General features: G+C 37.3%; 2 protein-coding genes across 9 annotated transcripts in view; one reads left to right on the top strand and one right to left on the bottom strand.

Annotated features, from left to right (window-relative positions):
• AChE-2 (acetylcholinesterase 2) overlaps positions 1-1,652 on the bottom strand; it is a 205,901-nt gene extending 204,249 nt beyond the window's left edge. Inside the window, exon 1 of one of the 2 annotated variants that reach the window (XM_085658427.1) lies at positions 1-1,652. This exon is cut by the window's left edge and continues 743 nt beyond it. In XM_085658427.1, the coding sequence (XP_085514553.1) occupies positions 1-407 (407 nt within the window). In that variant the 5' untranslated portion in view covers positions 408-1,652. The other variant, XM_035863238.2, reaches the window with a different exon arrangement.
• The window catches only part of jeb (low-density lipoprotein receptor domain-containing jelly belly protein), a 126,282-nt gene that overhangs the window by 81,336 nt on the left and 25,153 nt on the right, over positions 1-19,793 (top strand). For 2 of the 7 annotated variants that reach the window (XR_014982380.1, XM_085658429.1), the window contains exon 1: positions 16,705-19,653. The exons of 4 other annotated variants lie outside the window; for them this stretch is intronic. The gene's annotated coding sequence lies outside the window, so the exon portion shown is untranslated. Of the gene's footprint in view, positions 1-16,704; positions 19,654-19,793 lie in introns of those variants that run through there. One more of the 7 variants, XM_085658430.1, reaches the window with a different exon arrangement.

Raw genomic sequence — 19,793 nt, 5'->3', positions numbered from 1 at the left:
ACCCAGATGTTAAGATAGAGACAATCCTCAGATATATTGGTGTTAGGATTCCACATTTCTTCGCCCTCGAAGCCAGGGAAATACTCGTATCGTTCTTGATAACAGCTATTCGGTAATACCGTCGCATTTAATACACCGTGCCAAGGTTCGATAGGTAATGGCTTGCGAAAACGTAAAGGACCAATCGGTGGCTTTGCGAATGGTATTCCATAAAATATATGAACGTCACGTACTACGACGTTACGGCTAAATCCACGAACGAGTCCACTCGTAGTTTCAACAACGAGTGGATCCTCGTGTACGTCGTTACGTTGGCCAAGGACATCGGGACGACCATATCCAAGACTCTTCGTAATCAATGTTAGCACCAGCTGTGCTAATATCAACGACGAACCGATCGCTTTCATTTTGAATGATCAATCACCAAAATCGCTTCCCTTTTTCTATACCAATTGACCTTCTTCTATTTTCTTCCTCTTTCTCTACTGGACGTATTAACGAGACGTACGTTTTCGCGCGCACCGCTCGAAACGAGACGACAAACCCGGGCCACGGCACGCTTGGCCCGTGAGAGAGGCTCAACAAGTTAGCGAGTGGGGGAGCACCAGCTTTTGCGCGTACGGACGCACACGATTCTCTCTCACACACGCTGTCTCTCTCTCTCTCTCTCTCTCTCTCTCTATCTCTATCTCTATCTCTATCTCTCTCTCTTTCTTTCTCCCTACCTCCCTCCCTCCCTCTCACTCCCTCACTCACTCACTCTATATACCTACCTATCTATCTATCTATCTATCTACTTCTCCCACTGTCTTCCTCTCTCTCTCTCTTTTTCTCTATCTATCTCTCTATCTCTATCTATCTCTCTCTTCGGAGCTAAGCTACGTCGTATTCCCGAGAGACTTTTTTACGCCGGATAGCAGTTCGGTTGGGACGACCGAGCACTACCTACCCTCTTACGCACGATCCTTCTTAGCTACCCTCGCGCTAACCTTCGACCCTACACACGCGCACACCCGATACACACGCACGCGCTCTCGGTCCGTCTCTCTTCCCTCCCTTTTTTTTTCTTCTCTCTCTCTCTCTCTCTCTCTCTCTCTCTCTCTCTCTCTCTCTCTCCCTACCTCTCCCTTTATTTTTCTTTTCTTCTTTTTTTCACTTCTCTTTTCGAATACTCAATCCAACGGAGAAAAATACTATGAGAACCCCGCGAGAATCAAATTTTATTGGCGTTCTCTTATTTTTCTTTCTTCTGTTTTCTTTCTTCTCTTTTTTTTTTTTCTTCCTCTCTCTTTTTCCTATTTTACGTCACTCATATGCAACCTCCTATCTTCTTCTTTCTTTTCTTTTCTTTCCTTTTCTTTCCTTTTCTTTTCTTTTCTTTTCTTTTCTTTTCTTTTCTTTATTTCTCCCTTCTTTCTTCCGTCTCCTTTCTTCTTCGATTTCGTCGTTGATTAACGAAACGATGTACTCGTTAGAAATACGAGAATTTTCAAACGACTCGAAGTATAATAATGAGGGACGTTGAAAAGCCAGAGACGCGTGTTCGCGCAGCGGCCGGCGTGCCGCGTTGCACGGGGTCGACTGATCGTGGAGGCATAGGTGGTACGAAGCGGAGGTAGCGCGTCGATGGTGGTGGTAGTGGCGGTGCTGGTGCTCACCACCGCTCCTGTTGGTGCCGCTGCTGTTGCTGATGTCGCTCTACTTCTGCTTCTGCTTCTACTACTGCTTCTACTACTGGCTTCTGCTTCTACTACTGCTTCTACTACTGGCTTCTGCTTCTACTACTGCTTCTACTACTGGCTTCTGCTTCTGGTTCTGTCTCTGATTCTGGCTCTGCCTCTATCTTTGGTCTCTGTTATGTTGATACTAATGGATGATGCTGATTGGTAATGACGACGATGATTATTGTCTGTGCCCTAGCGATCCAGTTCACGTCATTCTCAACCAAAAATATTTCTTACAATTCTAATATACAATCGTCCCTCTTTTACTTTATACATTTTTTTATACATTTACTTTTCCTTCGAGCAAATGACATTATTATTGGTCGTTCATTTTTAAAATGAATTTTTCTTTTTTTTTTTCTTTTTTTTCCTTTTTTTCTTTCTTTCTTTCGCTTTGTCTTGAGAAATAGACATTGATTTTTTTAAAGGTTTTTAATGATACCCTATGAACTCAAAGAAAAACTCTAATATGATTTGTTTCTTCTATGCTTGTGAAGTTTTCGATACGTGCGTTATCTATTCATAAAGTGAACGTATCATTTCTTTGTTTTCTTTTCCTTTCTTTTTTGTTTTTCTTTTCCTGTTTTTTTTTTTTTTTGATTTTATAAAAAGAACCGTTGTATTTATCATTTGTGTGAATGTATCAAAGTGACGATTTAATCGAATGTTTATAATTATGATTATTTTATGAATGCGATACTATTCGTTCCTGGAGAACACGAATTTGTTATAAAAATTTGAATTTTTCCGTTTGATTAGCAAATACATATCTATCGATCCGTCCGAAATTCCAGAATAGTGGTACGAGAGATGAGAGCGAACGAATGGAATGCGAGATTTCCGGGGTCCTTAGTTCCTCCTCTTCATCCTCTTCCTCCTCCTCCTCATCCTCCTCATCCTTCTCCTCTTCCACCATTCTCATCGTTTCTCTTTGCCTCGATGAGTCCTAACGAAGTGGAGTAGACGCGCTAGAGAACACGAAGATATCGGTGAATGGATTTTCTCGCAGCTCCATGCGGATATTACCAGTTAGCGTGCGACCATCTAGAATTTTATATATATATATATATATATATATATATATATATATATATATAATCTTCTTTCTTCTCTCCTTTCTCTTTCCCTCTTCGCCGTTCATCGAATCATTCGAACTATCAACAACAACACAACAGTAATAAAAAAAGTTTAACTTTCTGGATATACATGAACTGCGAATGTTACCTAACAAAGTCGAAAGTATCGATCTCCGTGTCCCCGAAAATCAAATTAATATCGGAATACGAAGAACGTTTGGAGCCGTAATACGATTAATAGACTTTGTACTTATTCAATCAAATCTATCAGGATGGACATCCTAATAATTATTCTTTAACTGGCGAAGTGTACAAAGTATACGATCGATAATGATTCGTTGTACATATTTATATAAAGGATAAAGTTAAATGAGAAATCAGAACAGAATTCAGAACAAAAGGAAGATTAACGATGGATCAAAATTTCTTGGACAATATCAATGAAACAATTAAACGTTCTTAATCGATACTTTGGGGCCTTTTTTCTTTTTTCTTTTTTTTTGTTCTTTTTATTACTTTTTTTTTTTTTTTTCTTTTTATTCCATAACGTCGACCCCATTAGGACATCTAGAACAATAACATCTTAAGGAAAGTTAGCCCGAAGCGTGAACGAGGAAAGACGAGATTTGGAACATGCAAAGACGTCCAAAATCCGTGATGTTATTATTAATGGGGAAAGAGAGGGAATATGGGAGTTAGAGCGAGTATGGGAGGATAGGGATGATGGTAGTGGTGTTGGTGGTGATAAGGAGGAGAAGGTGTTGGAGGATGGATGGTGTTGGGAGAAGAGGAAGTCGCAGGTAGAATACGTAAACGAGATATAATTCTAACGCGACCTCGACGATTCCCATGGGTTTCTCGAAGTCCCGTCCGCACGCCTTGTCTCATGGATTAATTCCTTGACTGACATCGGGCTGCGCCTATTGGACAGTCCTCTTCTCTCTTTATATATATATATATATATATATATATATATATATATATATGTCTGTTTTATATACATATGTGTATCTATATAGACAATATGTATGTATGTATGTCATACATGGATAGATATATATATATGTGTACGTGCATAGACAGATATGGTATGCGTAATACAGGCTCTCACTATGGCTTCTCCTTCACGAGTGTGCTCGAGCGCAAACCGGCCCGTCATTCATTAAATTACATCGATTACGTGCTCGAACGATCATTGGCTCTCAGAGCCAATTTGAAAACGAGCTATCTTTGTAAGGCCTCCACCTCCATCTCTACGACCACCACTACCATCTCCTCCTCTTTCTCCTGCACTCCATCTCCACCTCCACCATCACCTCCTTTGACCATCCGACGTTTCGAACGCTATCGGCGTATTTCCCTCGTAATATCGAGTTAATCTCGCCGCAATGCCGAACCATACGATCCAACAATGATTCCACGTTCCTAAACCATCGATCTCATTCTCTCTCTCTTGTTCTCTCTCTCTCTCTCTCTCTCTCTCTCTCTCTCTCTCTCTCTCTCTCTCTGTCTCTCTCTCTCTTTCTGTCTCTCTCTCTCTCTCTCTCCTCTGTTCCTTCGAAATCCAGCGAACGTCAATCAAAATCTGTAATCTTGATAAATATTATTAATTAGCAATATATTTCTTTCATTGTGATAGATTTCTTTTTTCGTTCGTTTTGCAAATACACAAATGATACATAGAAATTACTAACAAATGTAAGAATTATTTCTAATATATTCAAGTTAAATACAAAAATTGTAATTAGATATATTTATTGTATAACTAATTTACTTTTGTACTATCTCAAATTGTAATTAATGGTGTGTGTTATATTTCGAATTGATTGAGAGAAAAAAAAAAAAAATGAAAAGAAAGAGAAGTATTTAAATTTAATTGATATATTTTCTGTTAAATGTCTAATATTAAATCTATTTCGTATCTATTTATTTTCTCGTTAAAACGTGAAATCTCACGAATTCGTCTTTCACGATTTCACGCGACATTTCCGTGCTCAAAGTGATTACTAAGGTTTTTCTAATCTAGCTCGGAAGAAAAATCTCAGTAATAAGAGAAAAACGAAATATTTGCAGCGTTCGCATGGGGTTACCGTGTCTGTCCGTTTTCCTATCTAGAAATACACACACACATACACACACACACACACATACACAGAGAAAAAGAATGAGAGACACACGGGCTCATACGTACACCCACACAAATAGACGTCCTCTTCTCACACTAATCGAATTAACGCATTATTCTCTTCTCACGTGGCATTAACGAATACCACTAAGAACATTTCATCTATTTATTTTATCTCTTTTTACTGTCGACTAGATCCTGGATAAGTCCAATAAAAAGATTTTCTTTCTTCAATCATATTGTTTGTCCTTGAGATAACGTAATACTAATATCGCAATAATAGATTTAATAGACAAATTAAGCAAAAGGTCAATGTTTATTTTCTTTTTTTTTTCTTTTTTTTTTTTTGAATATCTTTGCGAAATGTTTATCTTTTTTTTCTTTTTTTTTTTTTCTTTTTTTTTTCTTTTGACCAGGCAATCAATTCAAAATATAAATTTCTAGGTCAAATGATTGACGCTTGTCCTTATACTTTTGATATATCTATATTTTTTTATCGCACCACGGTACGGTCAATTAGCATCAAAGACAATATGTGAGATTGTTTAAACAACCTTGAAACTAACAACTCGAACACACCCAAACTAATCAAGGATTGGTCACTCATTCTCTTTCCTGATTACACTTAAAACCTTCCTATATTTATCTTTCCTTTTTTCCTTTTTCCTTTTTCTAATTTTCTTTGAAGATTTTCCCGGATAGTATAGTCGAGTTTATACAGTATTCTTATACGTAAACATCTATATCGAAGCTAAAACATTGACACAAAATTTAATTCTCATTTTCTAAAATATATTTAATATATTTAATTTATATCGACAGTTGTATATTTCTTATCAGTGTACACGTAGAATATATTCATTCGTTAAAACTTAATTATATTCGTTTAAGTGGCCGAAAAATTCACATTTGTTTTGGAGGAGGAATTTTTCTTCTCTCTTTCTTTTTTTTTTTTTTCAAGAAGAAAATAACATAAATTGTAAAACTAATAATTTCACGTTGTTCCGTGATGTTTTATTTATATATATATATAAAAAAAAAAAAAAAAAAAAAAAAAAAAAACAAGATTTTTCTGCAGGAAAATCTCATGCAATTTTTTTTCTCAGGGACACAAAAATTATTAAAATTTCATTACTGTCTTATAAGATAATGATGCAGCTAAGATTCATCGTTTAATCTTGTCTCTTTTTTCTTTTTTAATCTTAACTCTAAATATTTTCCCAATAATTACGAAAGTTCGAAGTTATTGGACGAAAAATTAAAAAGTTTCTCTTACAAAGTCACTCGATTTTCTGAGTTTTCTTGAGAATTCAAAAAATTTCATTATAATATATAAATTAAATAATTGCGATATTAATTTACGGGATTATTGTAATAATTCCATATTACTCATGCGGGGAAAAAGTAATCGAACAAGAAAGAAATTCCTCTTTTTTGTTTCTTTTTTTGTTGTTGTTTTCTTTTTTTTTTTTTTTCTTTTTCACAAAAAAGAAAAACAAAACATCAAGCGACAACGCAAAATCATTAGTTTCTCGATTCTTTTTATTTCGATTTTGAAAAATAAAAATGTCTCTTAAGAATCATTTGAAAAACTTGTATTCGAATTGCATCCTTCGTGGGATTAATTTCGACACGCTGGGTGATTTTTTTTTTTTGAATTCGGAGCTACGAAACGCCAACGAATACGTCACGAACGAAGAGTCCATACGGGGAGCGAAATAAATCGTGTCTTTTTACAAGTACGATTGCGACAGAGCCAGTACAGGAACATCGAAAACATTTCTACCACTGTGCGTCACGAGACCGAAAAAGTCTCCTCGTATTTTATTTATCGATACAATTCCGTATTGATAATTCCGCGTGATTTGACCCGTATACGAATGTACGAATTCTCTCATTCGATACCGAATACCTTTATCTTTCTTCTTAATACATTTCAGAAGGAAATGAAAATATTCCTGTATTTGCACCTATGTACAAACATATGTACACGCAATTTATTTAACCGTTAATATATTAAAATCATATCAATGTCGTTGTTTATCTTATTGTTTATTGTATCCGATAGGATTTGCTTCGTATTGACATTATCGATTTTTCAAAATATTCGATATATCAATAATGATTTTAATTTAATCATATATGCACATTATTGCATATAACACAAGAAAAGGAAATGTAATATCCAATAGAAAAAAAAAAAAAAAAAGAAAAAATTATCGTTTCCAAAATTATTTTATCCGTTAATATCGATGGGGGGAAAAAAAATCTGCATTAATTTATTTACCTTTTCAAAATTTAATTCTTCTTTTTAAGTTTCATTAAATTTTATATTTTTCTTTTTTCGTCAATAAAAATTCTATATCCTTTACCTTCTGCAAACTATAAATTCGTTTGCTTCGTACTAAAGGAAAAGATTTTTCATTATTTTTATCTTTCCAATGACTCCGTCTGTAGAAGGTAAAATTTGTCAGAATATAGAATTATTCATCGTTTGCCTTCCACTATTTAATTCCTTTTTTAGGTTGAAATATAAAAAGGAAAAAAATATATTATTATGAAAATACATATATGGAAATAGCTCGAATATAAATATACCTTTGTTATAGTCGAAATTACTGTGTCGAATAATAATCATCGAATTCCTATAAGACACATATTTTTTCAATCATACAGATTAGAATGTTCTTCTAAAAAATTAGAAAAAAAAAACAAAAAAAAAAAAAATAATAAAAAAAAGAAAAAGAAAAAAGATGAAAGAGAGAGAGAGAGAGAGAGAGAGAGAGAGAGAGAGAGAGTTGAAAAAGAAAAAAAAAAGTTAATACACCCTCCCCGAGGAACAATCTTCGACGAAATAAGACAAACAACGTCGTACATCGTTACGTGGAATCAAAGTGGAGCGATTAATCGATTTTCGATATCCAAATTGCTCGGTTGATCTATTTTAAAATTCCCACTGCGTTTTACTATGGCATACTGCGGCATGTTAGTATCAATCTCTAACGCCGTAATAACGAATAATATCGAATTCCGATACTAAGAGCTCACGCCGATTTCCATTTTTAAAGATTCTCCCTCTCGGTCGAGACAATCGTGAGATATTAAAAAGCCGTAATTTTTTTCGCGACTTTCCTAACCGTCTATTTTATTATGTGGATCCTCGAAAAGGATCTACATGATATAAACTCGACGTTAAATATCCCGGGATGACTATGATTTCTTATACGTATTAATCGAATATCGAGATCTATAAAAAAAAAAAAAAAAAAGAAAAAAATCTTTACTTCTTTAGTTCTTCGTTATTATATTATATTACTTCCTCTTATAATACGTAAAAGAAAATATACGTATAAAAAGTCCCTTCTCTTGGTGATAATCAAAAAAAAAAAAAATTGAAAGAGAAAAGAAAAAAGGAAAAAGAAAAGAAAAGAAAAGAAAGGGAAAATAAAAGTACAGAATATAATTGTAAAGATATAGTTAATATATGTCGTCTCGGTTAGATGATACTATAGGCATGGTAATTTTCCCTTCAAATTAACGGGCCAAGAAGTAACAAAATTTATAATTTATCGAGTCAGCAGCCGTTAACGGCGACATCATAACGATCGTGAACGAAGAGCAACAATTGGTCGGTACGGTTGAGGGGATAACAAGTCTCTTCCGCTGTCAATTGCTTGATAGTCCATTTGTAACTTACTCTGATTACAAATAGAACCGGCCCGCATCTTGTTACGGGATACAATTTTCAATTTGCCGATCCAATGCGTAAATCTTTTGATTTACTCATTTCTAAGATATTTTACATCTAAGCGCTTACATATAAATCCATAAATATTATTATGTATAACGTCTAAAAGTTCATCAAGTCTGGATGAAAATTTTTATTCCTATAATTAGTAATTCCTCTAAGTTATAAAAACTTTTATTTTTATGCGCATGCATAACTTAAAAGTACGTACTTGTAAAATGAAAAAGAAGAAAAAGGAAAAGAAAAAAAAGAAAATGTGAAATAAAAAAAAGAAAAAAAGGAGAAAACCAACATTTAAAGTCCTCGTCGTTTAATTTGATTAAATCGAGTAATGTCACGGCTTTCGAGGGGTTCGTTTAAACTCTACTCTCGATTATAAGTAGCTACCACTCGACGAAAAGTGAACGAGTGCGTAAAAGAGGAAAAAAAAAAAAGAGAGAAAGAGAGAGAGAGAGAGAGAGAGAGAGAGAGATTGAATGAGTGTTAAACACTTGTTAATTAAAAAAGAAATCCTCTCTCTGTCTCTCTCTCTCTCTCTCTCTCTCTCTCTCTCTCTCTCTCTCTTTCTCTCCCTCGACGATATATGAAATGCGGACAACATCTAAAAAGGTTAACTATTTCAATCTCTGCCGATATCCTTTTTCCATATAGCGGTTGATTTTTTTTAAAACGAGAAATAAAGTTAAAAGAGAAATCGGAACATCGCCGAAAATAGACGTAGAAAAGCCGCGAATAAGCGGGTCATTGTTTACGTCAGCAGACGACGATCTACGGAAAGTCCATCGAACGAATTAATAAACGATGAGAATAGACTTTGGCGATTACATTTAATCGGGATTAACTCTAATATATCTCATGAGATAATCATTAAAAACTTTATCGTTTGTTTTGAATTTATCCGAAAGAAAAATTTTCTATTTCTTTTTCAAATAAAATAAAAAAAAAAAAAAAAAAAAAGAAAGAAATTGTGAAGGATACGAGAAGGATAGGGATGTGTTAGTTTACTTTTTTTTTTTCTCTCTCTTTTTTTCTTTTTTCATTTTTTCTTTCGCTACGCCAAGACAAAAGTTTAACGTTTTATTTCGTTAGGACCGTTCCTCGATTAAAGAAGAATAAACGAAAGCACGTCGCTCCGAAGAGAATTCGTATCTTCCGATAAACGGTCTTCAAAGTGTATCGTAACTACAAAGTTATATCGACTTTTCGAAGGATTCGTTATTTGTCTTGCTGGAGAGAGATAGAGAGAGAGAGAGAGAGAGAGAAATAACGAAGGAAAAGAACAAAAGAGAAAAAGAGATAGATAGAGAAAGAGAAAAGATCTACGGGCGATATAACTACGTGCTCGAAATCAAAAAGTACGTTGAAGATGTCGTTTTTCTCTCCCTTATTCCTCCCTTTCATCCACCGACCCCTTTCATCCCCATCCACGCATAAGAGTAAAAGTTTTTCTCGATGGGGGATAGAAAATGAACCGTAAATAGACCTTCGTTGTTCCTTAATATCAAACCGTGGCGGTGCAAGGTAAGGGGAAAAATAAAAATGAAATAAATTAATCCACGAGATTGTTGTTATAGTTCATGATCCTTGTACCCGATAATATCTCATCGATCAAAGAAGTCATATGGACTTTCCCATGGGGTCAAGCCTGAATATATGACCAATGTTGAGAAGACCAACGAAACTGATTTTCAACTCTAATACGAATCCGCGTATGCAAGGATACACTATGAACTTGTTGAACTCGAATACGAATGGAAAGGGGAAGTAGTAGTAGGTGCTAGATGCGCCTACACCATAGGCGTGGATTTCAAGGGGAAATACAAAATCCGGATTGGTCCAATTGGTTCGTTCGATTGAGCTGCTGAAAACGATGAACGATTTAATCGAACGTAACAAGAGAGGGGGTAAAATATATATATATATATATATATATATATATAGAAAGAGAGAGAGAGAGGGAGAGATAGAGATATCGTTTATTCTTCAGCGATCGCTTGGAAAACGCGTTGGCGTGAATTCTGTTGGAAAACTCGTGTTTAGAATCGAAAATGAGAATACTATCTACGGTATATAACGATGAAATTTCGTATCGTACCTATTTTTCCTGATAGTCATCGTCCGATCTATGGATCTTGAAATTTAAAAAAAAGGTCTGTTTAATCCTATTTAACGATTTTACTTAAATGACTTTTCATTTTTATTTATCAAGTTGAATTTGTGCAATATTATTCTTCTTACCTGTTGCTCTGTGAAAACCTTTACATATATCTACTATATTTTCTTTTATTGATCTATATCTATAGATATATGCATATATATATATATATATATATATATATATATAAATATTTTTAAATCAACTACATCATCGTGACTGCCTTTTTAAAGTATTTCATACAAAATACGCCATTTTATATTTTATTCTCGGTAAAAGAGATACCATCCGCCATATTCCTTTTAAATTCGTTTATTATAGTCAACCATGTATATCTTACTATATGGTTTTGTCGAGAGTATCTATCGTAAAGATACTGAAAGAAAGACAAAGGAAGAAAAAGTACCTTACTCTTCCTCTCGTAAACGAAATTTCTCATAGGATTACGCCCATGAGAAACATTCCTAAACGACGATCCCCGACTTACCGACAATGGCCGCACAATTCCTCCTACGCTTCTCTCTCTCTCTCTCTCTCTCTCTCTCTCTCTCTCTCTCTCGCTCTCTCTCTCTGTCGTATACACACACACACACACACACACACTCTCTCTCTCTCTCCCTGCGATTAAATTTCGTGGATGGCTAAAACGGGCGTTTAGTCTTGCAATAAATTTACATAAGCAGACTTGGTTTCGTCGTAACGCCCACCTTCTCTCCATTTATTTCATTTTGCGTTTACTACCCTTCGTACTGTGATGAAGGGGAACAAAAAAAATTAGCTTATTACGCTTGATTTGTCAATGTTCATTTATCTCTATTTCTTTCTCTCTCTCTCTCTCTCTCTCTCTCTCTCTCTCTCTCTCTCTCTCTCTCTCTCTCTCTCTCTCTCTCTCTCTTCTCTTTCTCTTCCTCTTTACTTCAAATGTCTCCCGCGGGAGATAATTGAGCCTTTTCTACGGACTGACTCGGTCACTCCCACCCTTATTCTCTCTTCCTCTCTCTCTCTCTCTCTCTCTCTCTTTCTCTTTCGTTTTCGTATCGGCGAAAAGTTCAGAGTATGTCGGCTGCTCTGGCTCGAGGTATCAGGCCGTTTTACTTGAACTCTCCAGTCCTTTTCTGTAGCGACTACTATCACTACTACTACTACTAAGCTACTACTATTACTACTGCTACCACCACTACTACCACTACTACTATTATTATTACTACTACTACTACTACTACTACTGCTTCGTGCCCGCCTAGATTCGTAAGAAATCGATACGCTACCATCCTGCCATCTATCGGTCAACTTGTACGCGCGGATTACACGGCCGACCTTACTCTGTCTTTATCTCCTTCGTTTCTTCGAGATTTTACCTACGTTCACCTAATTTCTTTTTCTACATGTCCTCTTCCGTCCTTTTCCAATTTTCATTCACTCATACAAACTCATAATCTCTTTCGACAAATTATTATTTAGAAATTATCTCATATCTCAATGAGATTAACACGGAATAACATTAGAAGAGAAAACGTTACTCTCGAACGTATTTCATGACTTTTTCAATGGTTCTCTAGTAGATTGATTATTTTATTTATTTTATTTTTTAATCATTGAATATATTATCTAAAACTTTTGTTGCGTTGTTAATATATTTCTATTCTTTTTCTTTTTCTTTTTCTTTTTTTTTCTCTCTCTCTCTCTCTCTTTCTTTTGTACAAATTTTCATCACTTTTGTTATCACTATCGCGTATATATCACACGTTGATACCATTTACTTGCACATAACTAAGGATATAGAGTTTAAGGTGTTAACGTTGTGTAAAATGATTGAAAAAAAAAGCAATATAAATGTCTCCCCATTGAATAGAATTTTTATTTTCATACAAGTTTTTCTATGCTTATATATATATATATATGTCTGTATGTACGTGTACGTGTGGATGTATGAATGTGTGGGTATGTAAAAGGAGTGCATGGATGAATGGGTGGACTCAGTATATGTTATATCTCGATCTCTACGTGGATATCTCATCAGATCTTGAATCCTTTAATTAATATATTAAAACGCTCTTTACCGCTGGAGCCATCTTTTAGACACATAACTTACCTTCAAGATCCTCTTGAAAGTTGCTCATATCTTCTCATACATACGTACGTCCTTGGATAATCGTCGAGAATCTAGAATTACGATTTTCACGAGAACACTGAGAGAATATTAATTACGTTTAAATTGGAGAAAAGAAGAGAAAGAATGTAAAATGGATAGATAGATAGATATAGAGATTGAGATAAAGGGATAAAGAGAGAAAGAGAGAGAGAGAGAGAGAGAGAGATAGGTTATGACATAAAGTTAACCTTTCCAAGAAAATTTTCTTATGGAAAAATCTATGTGAAATCTTTCAACAAAATATTGTATATCTATATATCTAATATATCTATATGTCTATATGTCTATACACACACTCATATATATATATATATATATATACTTACATACACACACAGACACATATATATATATATATATATATATATATATATAAATAAATAGACAGAAAGTATAAAAAATCAGTGAATGAAATAAATTTGTTGATAAAAATTATTGATAGGATATATTTCGAATAAAATTTGTTATCGATTGATCAAAAATAAACAGTACGTTGATAAAAAAGATAGGAAGAAGGGTAAAACATTTAACATTAGATGTCGAGCGATGGCGGCACCAGTTTCTCTGGTGGCCTTTAGTTACGAAACGATTGGATTCGAAGGCGACAGGATTGGATGCTCCATCGGTAGGCAGGTCGTGCGTCAGACCAGTTTCATTCAATACGAACCATCGGCAACTTGGTTGAACGTCACCGACGATTTGCGACGTCACGCGTATTCAAAGTTTCGCAGTAGATAGGACAGAGAAGGACTACTCTACTACGATTTCACACGATATAGAGCAAGAAGGAAGAGGATTGACGAAGCGACGTATAGTCTCGTCGATCTATACATACATACATATATACACACACGCACATACATACATACATAGAATGCATATATATATGTATATATATATATATATGTTTGTGTATAATATATATATATATATATATATATATATATATATATGTATATTATATCGGTCGAGTTAGAATGCTAAATTCTTTTCCATTTATTCGAGATACGTCATTTTGATGAAAGATTAGAAAAAAAAAAGTTAGTCCAGCTTTTTGTCTGATTTACTCACTGAAAGAAAATTTACGATGACGCAATTACTATCATGTCGCAATGCAGATCATGGCGGATCGTGCCGATAAAAACATTCCTCTTTTCACTATCATATTTTCTTCGCGTTAAATCGTCGTCGTCGTAGTCGTCGTCATCGTTGTCGTTGTCGCCGTCGTCTCTTTCCTCATTTCTTCCCCTTCCTCTTTCACTTCGTCTTCTATTCCTATTTCTACTTACTACTTATGCCACTTCTATTTCTTCTTCTACCCTCTTCTTCTACTTCTTACCAGTTCTGTAAACATTCCTTGGACGAGAAATTATAAGGAAGAAGATATCGGTAAAAAAAGAAGAAAAAGAAGAAAAAAAAGAAAAAAAAAAATGTAGTCAAGGGAGAAAGGTTCGATCGGATACGGTAATGTTGTGTTAGGAGGGTGGGACTGATACATAAAAGCATGACGCCACGCTAAAGCAACCGACGTCACCATATCGAGCAGACAGACGCTCCTCCGACGGGGGAGAGACGCGACGTAGCCGCGCGCGGCTAATACACGAGCGCAGCGCGCTCTATCGGTCGAGTTTTAAAAGGAATGTGGGCGTCCGAGACACACAAAGCGGGCGTAGCTGAGGAGGACCTAGCTATCTCGCTCGGTGTTGGCGTGCCGTAACCTACGTGCAGGGGGATTGCGCAACGATTGGCCCATTCGCCGTGTATTAAAAAATAACGATAGAAGAAGAAACGAAGAACGGATCATCGTTCCAACTTTTTTCTTTTTCTTTTTTTCTTTTTTCTTTTTTCTTTTTTTTTTCCCTTCTCCTTGGAGACGGAAACCTTCGAGGAACGTTAAACGTGCACTTTCCTTTCCTCTTATTCTACCGTTTCTTTTCCCCCTTCTTTCGTAAATCGATTAGTTCCTCTTGTCTTGCTCTCTCTCTCTCTCTCCCTCTCTCCCTCTCTCTCTCTATATATATATATATCTCTATCTCTATCTCTCTGTCTCTCTATCTTTATCTCTCTCTCTCTCTCTCTCTCTCTCTCTCTCTCTCTCTCTCTCTCTCTCTCTTTCTCTCTATCTCGGGTTCTTCTTCTATCGATGAAAAAATGATGTAAAGGTTAGCAAGGAGAACAAAGTTTGATACGGCGTAGAGAGTCGCGTCTCTTCTTGAGAAGACGGACTGCAGACACGCAATTTCTCCCGTCGATATTATATTTTCTCCGTCTCCAATCTCTTCTCCTCCGTCGTCCGCTTCTCTTTCTCTCTCTCTCTCTCTCTCCTCCTTCCAACATAAATAAGACGCGTCGCTTCTCAAGAAGACACACATATTGTATACCGGCGAAAGAACATCACTGTGTATTTACGTATGTATGTATGTATGTATGGATATTTGTATGTATGTATATGTATATGTTATGTATATGCACGTACATCAAGTTACGCAAGATCTCGCCTATTTACCACTCGCCCTCGTAAAATTACCCTTTCCGATAACTTTACTTTCGGTGTTACTTGTAATGACATTTTTCCTATGACCCGACCTTTTCGATCAACCCCGCTCACCGCTTCCCCTGACCGAGCTGTAATTTCGTTTAAAAATAAATGTCGACGGGAGGAAAAGTAAAAAAAAAAAAAAAAAAAAAAAAAAAAAATAGAAAAAATATTTCAAATCGTAGAATGAAGAGAAAGAGAGAGAGAGAGAGAGAAAGAAAATTTTTCAACCTACCTACCTACCTACCTACCGCTCCTCTTTTCGAGAACACCCTTGCGGTTTTTCTAATTACACTTGGCAAGTCCGTACCAAAGGATAATTCGATAAGCCCAGAACCGACAGTCCTTTTTCCTTTTTTATTTTTCCTATTTCTTTTTTTTTTCCTTTTCTTTTCTTTCTTTTTTTTTTTCCCCTTCAAATCTCTCACGAATAGAAAAATACGAGTTTCCGCCTTTTCGAAGCGCATCCGTCGCCACCTATCGGCTTAGAATTTAATTAAGAGCCCCGTGTGACTCGCATCATTTCTAACAGACATACCAGATAGTGGCTCAAGGTACATACAGGCATGTGCTTAAAGGTATACCGTGTCCTATATACCACCGACGAAATGTCAAAGAGGTGGAATAACGCGTCTGTATCTCTTTCCCTCTCTTCGCATGGTAAATCCATACGAATACGTGTAGCTTATGTGCAATTCGCATAGCACGTATAATACTTGTAGCTCGTCGAGGATGGACGATCATATAAAATACGATTCTTTTATATTTAATTACAAAGTAATAGAAATCGTCATACCGAATCAGATTTCAATCGTAGGAGTTTATAAATGTCATTTCGATGCTTTAGAAATTATAGATAGAAAAGAATCATGTAGACTTACGTTAAAGAGAGATAAAAGAGAAGTAAGAGAGAGAGAGAGAGAGAGAGAGAGAGAGAGAGAGAGAAAGAGAGAAAGAGGAGTGAGGGAGAAAGAGGTGGGAGAGAGAGAGAGAGAGTGGGAGAAGGGTGAGAGAAAATGATCTCCAAGGACATTTAGGCGTTTCTTTATTAATTAAAAAAAAAAAGAAAAAAAAAAATGAAAAAAAAAGAAAGAAGGTGATAGACGAGGGTAATAGTGATAGCAGCAGGTAGTGATATCGTGTTGGTTTAGTACTGCCTAATTATATAAAGGTTATTTTAACACGCGGAAGTCATTATATGGGCGATTTATTGATCCCATCTGGGCCGAAAGTGCCGGTTAAGGTTTTCGCCTCTCTTTTTATACATTAAAGATACATATGTTTGTTATCGATCGGCGTAGAGCACGCCGTTGTCGTCAAAACATTCGAACTTTCGATTCGACATGCGGCGTTTGAAATAGTAGCCCCCCGCCCGATAACCACGCCCAACAACCTGTGAATCGCGAAAGGATATATACGTACGGAGGACAGGAGACCGGCGCAGCGACCGTTGAAAAAGCTCCTACTCTCCCTCCGAGCGTAACTTGAAAGAGGGTATCGAGGAAGAAGATAACTGAAGAGGGAAGAAAAGAGGGAAAGAAGTGGAAGAAAAAGGAAAACGTAAAAAAAAGGATCTTGGTGATGAAGTAGAAAGAGAGAGAGAGAGAGAGAGAGAGAGAAGAGGGAGGAAGAGAGAGAAAGAGAGAGAGATAGAGAGAGAGAGGGAAAAAGAAAAATGAAGAAGAAGAAAAGGTTGGTGGACGATGATCCTAATACGCAGGTAGTGTTAAGTTTTATAAATGTAACTTTCGGATCTTTAGTTAAGTAGCCGCTAGAAGACACACTGGACTGGTAGTGGTGACTGTAAGGATGATGGTGGTGGTAGTAATGTTAGTGTGACAGTTGTAGTAGTAGTATACCGTCGGTGCTAGTAGTGGTGGCAAAAGTGCAGGGTGGAGATCACGTACGAACGGAGGAGAAAGGATCGTTTGAGAAACGGCGAGAAAAGGGTGGGAGAAAGTACGACGAGTAGGGGGATGCGCGCCGTATTAAAATGCTGACTCTTACCGCGCAGCGTGGGAGTTAGTTCTGGTGATGGCGCCAGCCAGCTCACTCGCTCAACTAACCCACCATCCCGACCCTCCGATCCTCCATCTCCCGACCACCGGCAGACGACGAAGCAACCTCCACGCTCGCAACCTCCTCTCGCTGATTCTACCGATCCGCAGCAGCAGCAGCAGCAGCAGCAGCAGGAACAGCAACAGCAGCAGCAGCAATAGCAGCAGCGAACCAGCACCGAGTCCGGCACATTCTACGACGTGCAGTATCAAAAGAAATAGCAACGGTAGAAGAAGGAAGAGAAGCAACAAGAGCGAGAGCAGTTAGCCGTGGGCAGAGTCAGTTAAAGGGAGAAAAAGATAGAAACACCGACGGCAACGGTGGTAACAGCAGGGAAAAGCGCAGATAGCCGAGCTATGAGAGATTAATCATTTTGCTTCCGGTTCCCCGGAAAACAGCTACACTCCTCTCAACTGAGAAAAGAAAACTCTAGAAAAAAGGGAGTGAGAGAGAAAGAAAGAGAGAAAGAGAAAGAGAGAGAGAGAGAGAGAGAGAGAGAGAGAGAGAGAGAGAGAGAGAGAGTGAGAAGGAGGAGGCAAGAAAAGGACTATGGTGTCGTAACACGCGCGCCTCTGCACGAACGGACGCACGCACCGCGAAAGATCACGTCACCGAGCAGCCCTCGCCGCTACATCCCCACCCTCGATCAACCCCTATCGCCAGCACCACCACCGTCACCGTCACCGTCGCTGTCGTCGTCGCCGTCGCCGTCGTCGTCACCACCACCACCACAGCTGCCGCCGCCGCCGCCGCCGCCGCCGCCACCACCACCGCCGACGCTGCCAAGATCAACCGCAAGAACGCCTTACAACGGATGGATCGTCATTGCGGCTGAAACCCCTTGCCGCCGGTAGAGACTCCGAGCACTCCGTATGAAGGCGGTACGCGTACGACCACCCACGCACGAAACATCCCCGAAGACGTTAACGTCCGTGCCACCCTTCTTATTCTTCTTCTGTTTCTTCTCCTTCTTCTACTTCTACCACTACTTTACACCATTCGCTGGCTCCTTTACTACCGCACAACAACGGGACTCTCCTCTCGCTACTCTCGTGGTGATGGTGTAATGAATCTTCTGGCAGTCAGCACCGGAAGAATCAACGCCAATAATAACACAACCGGCTATTCGATATTAGCTAACCATACGGAGAAAAACGGTGCTGCTGCATGGTCATGAGTAACAATTTGGTGAACGATAAAAAAGCCTATCTGAGTTTTGTGCTCTTGTGCGGCTAAATTTACTATTTAATGTGCGCGGTCTTTAATCATTCGCTTATATATTTACAATATAAATATATAATTATACGCACGAGTTTGATCTTATTTCACGCGTTACAAACGTTCAAAGTAAAATATCAATCAATCTGCGATAACGACTAATCCTTTCTCTCTCTCTCTCTCTCTCTTTCTTTCTCTCTCTCTCTCTTTTTCATCCCTTGTGATTCGACACCATCGAAGATATACTACAATTGCATTGAAAAGCGTCGAATTGAAATCGATTCTCGTATTCGAGACCCCATCATCATCATCATCAATCCCCCGACCCTCAACCCTCTCTATCTCTCTCTCTCTCTCTCTCTCTCTCGCACTTTCACCTGAACCCTTTTGTCCCTGTCCACTTCGGCCACCGGTGAATCCGAGTTACGCCGACGGTGTGTGTACGTGAAGGGGTGAAAGAGAAAAGCGGCTGAAGTAGTAAGAGAAAGCAAACGCTAGACTATCTAGGAAAAGGAAAAAGAGGAGGAGGAGGAGGAGGAGGAAGAAGAGGAGGAGGAGAGCAGGGAGAAGAAAAAATCACTAGAGCTCTTCGAGAGGTATACGGGAAGACCAGAGAGACAGATAGAGAGAGAGAGAGAGAGAGAGACAGAGAGAGAGAGAGAGAGAGATAAAAAGAAGAGGAAGAACAGAGGAAAAGTGAGAAGAGAGAGAGAGAGAGAGAGAAAGGGAAAAAAAGAGAAAGAGAGAGTGAGACAGACAGAAAGAAAGAGAAAGAGAGAGAGAGAGAGAGTACTCTTGATCATCACATCAGGGTAGAAGAAGGACCGGTAAAATTTTCCGCGTACTCAACGTCGCAGAGAAGCAAGTATCTTCACGTACAACCCATCAAAAAATAATAATAATAATAATAATAATAATAATAATAATAATAATAATAATAATAATAATAAAAATATAATAAAAAATAAAACAATAGAAAGTTACCAAAAAAAAAACAAAAA

This window comes from Vespa mandarinia, chromosome 7, assembly GCF_050613455.1.
Source record: "Vespa mandarinia isolate Hongniang chromosome 7, ASM5061345v1, whole genome shotgun sequence".
NCBI lineage: Eukaryota > Metazoa > Arthropoda > Insecta > Hymenoptera > Vespidae > Vespa > Vespa mandarinia.
This window is presented reverse-complemented; position numbering and strand designations above follow the sequence as displayed.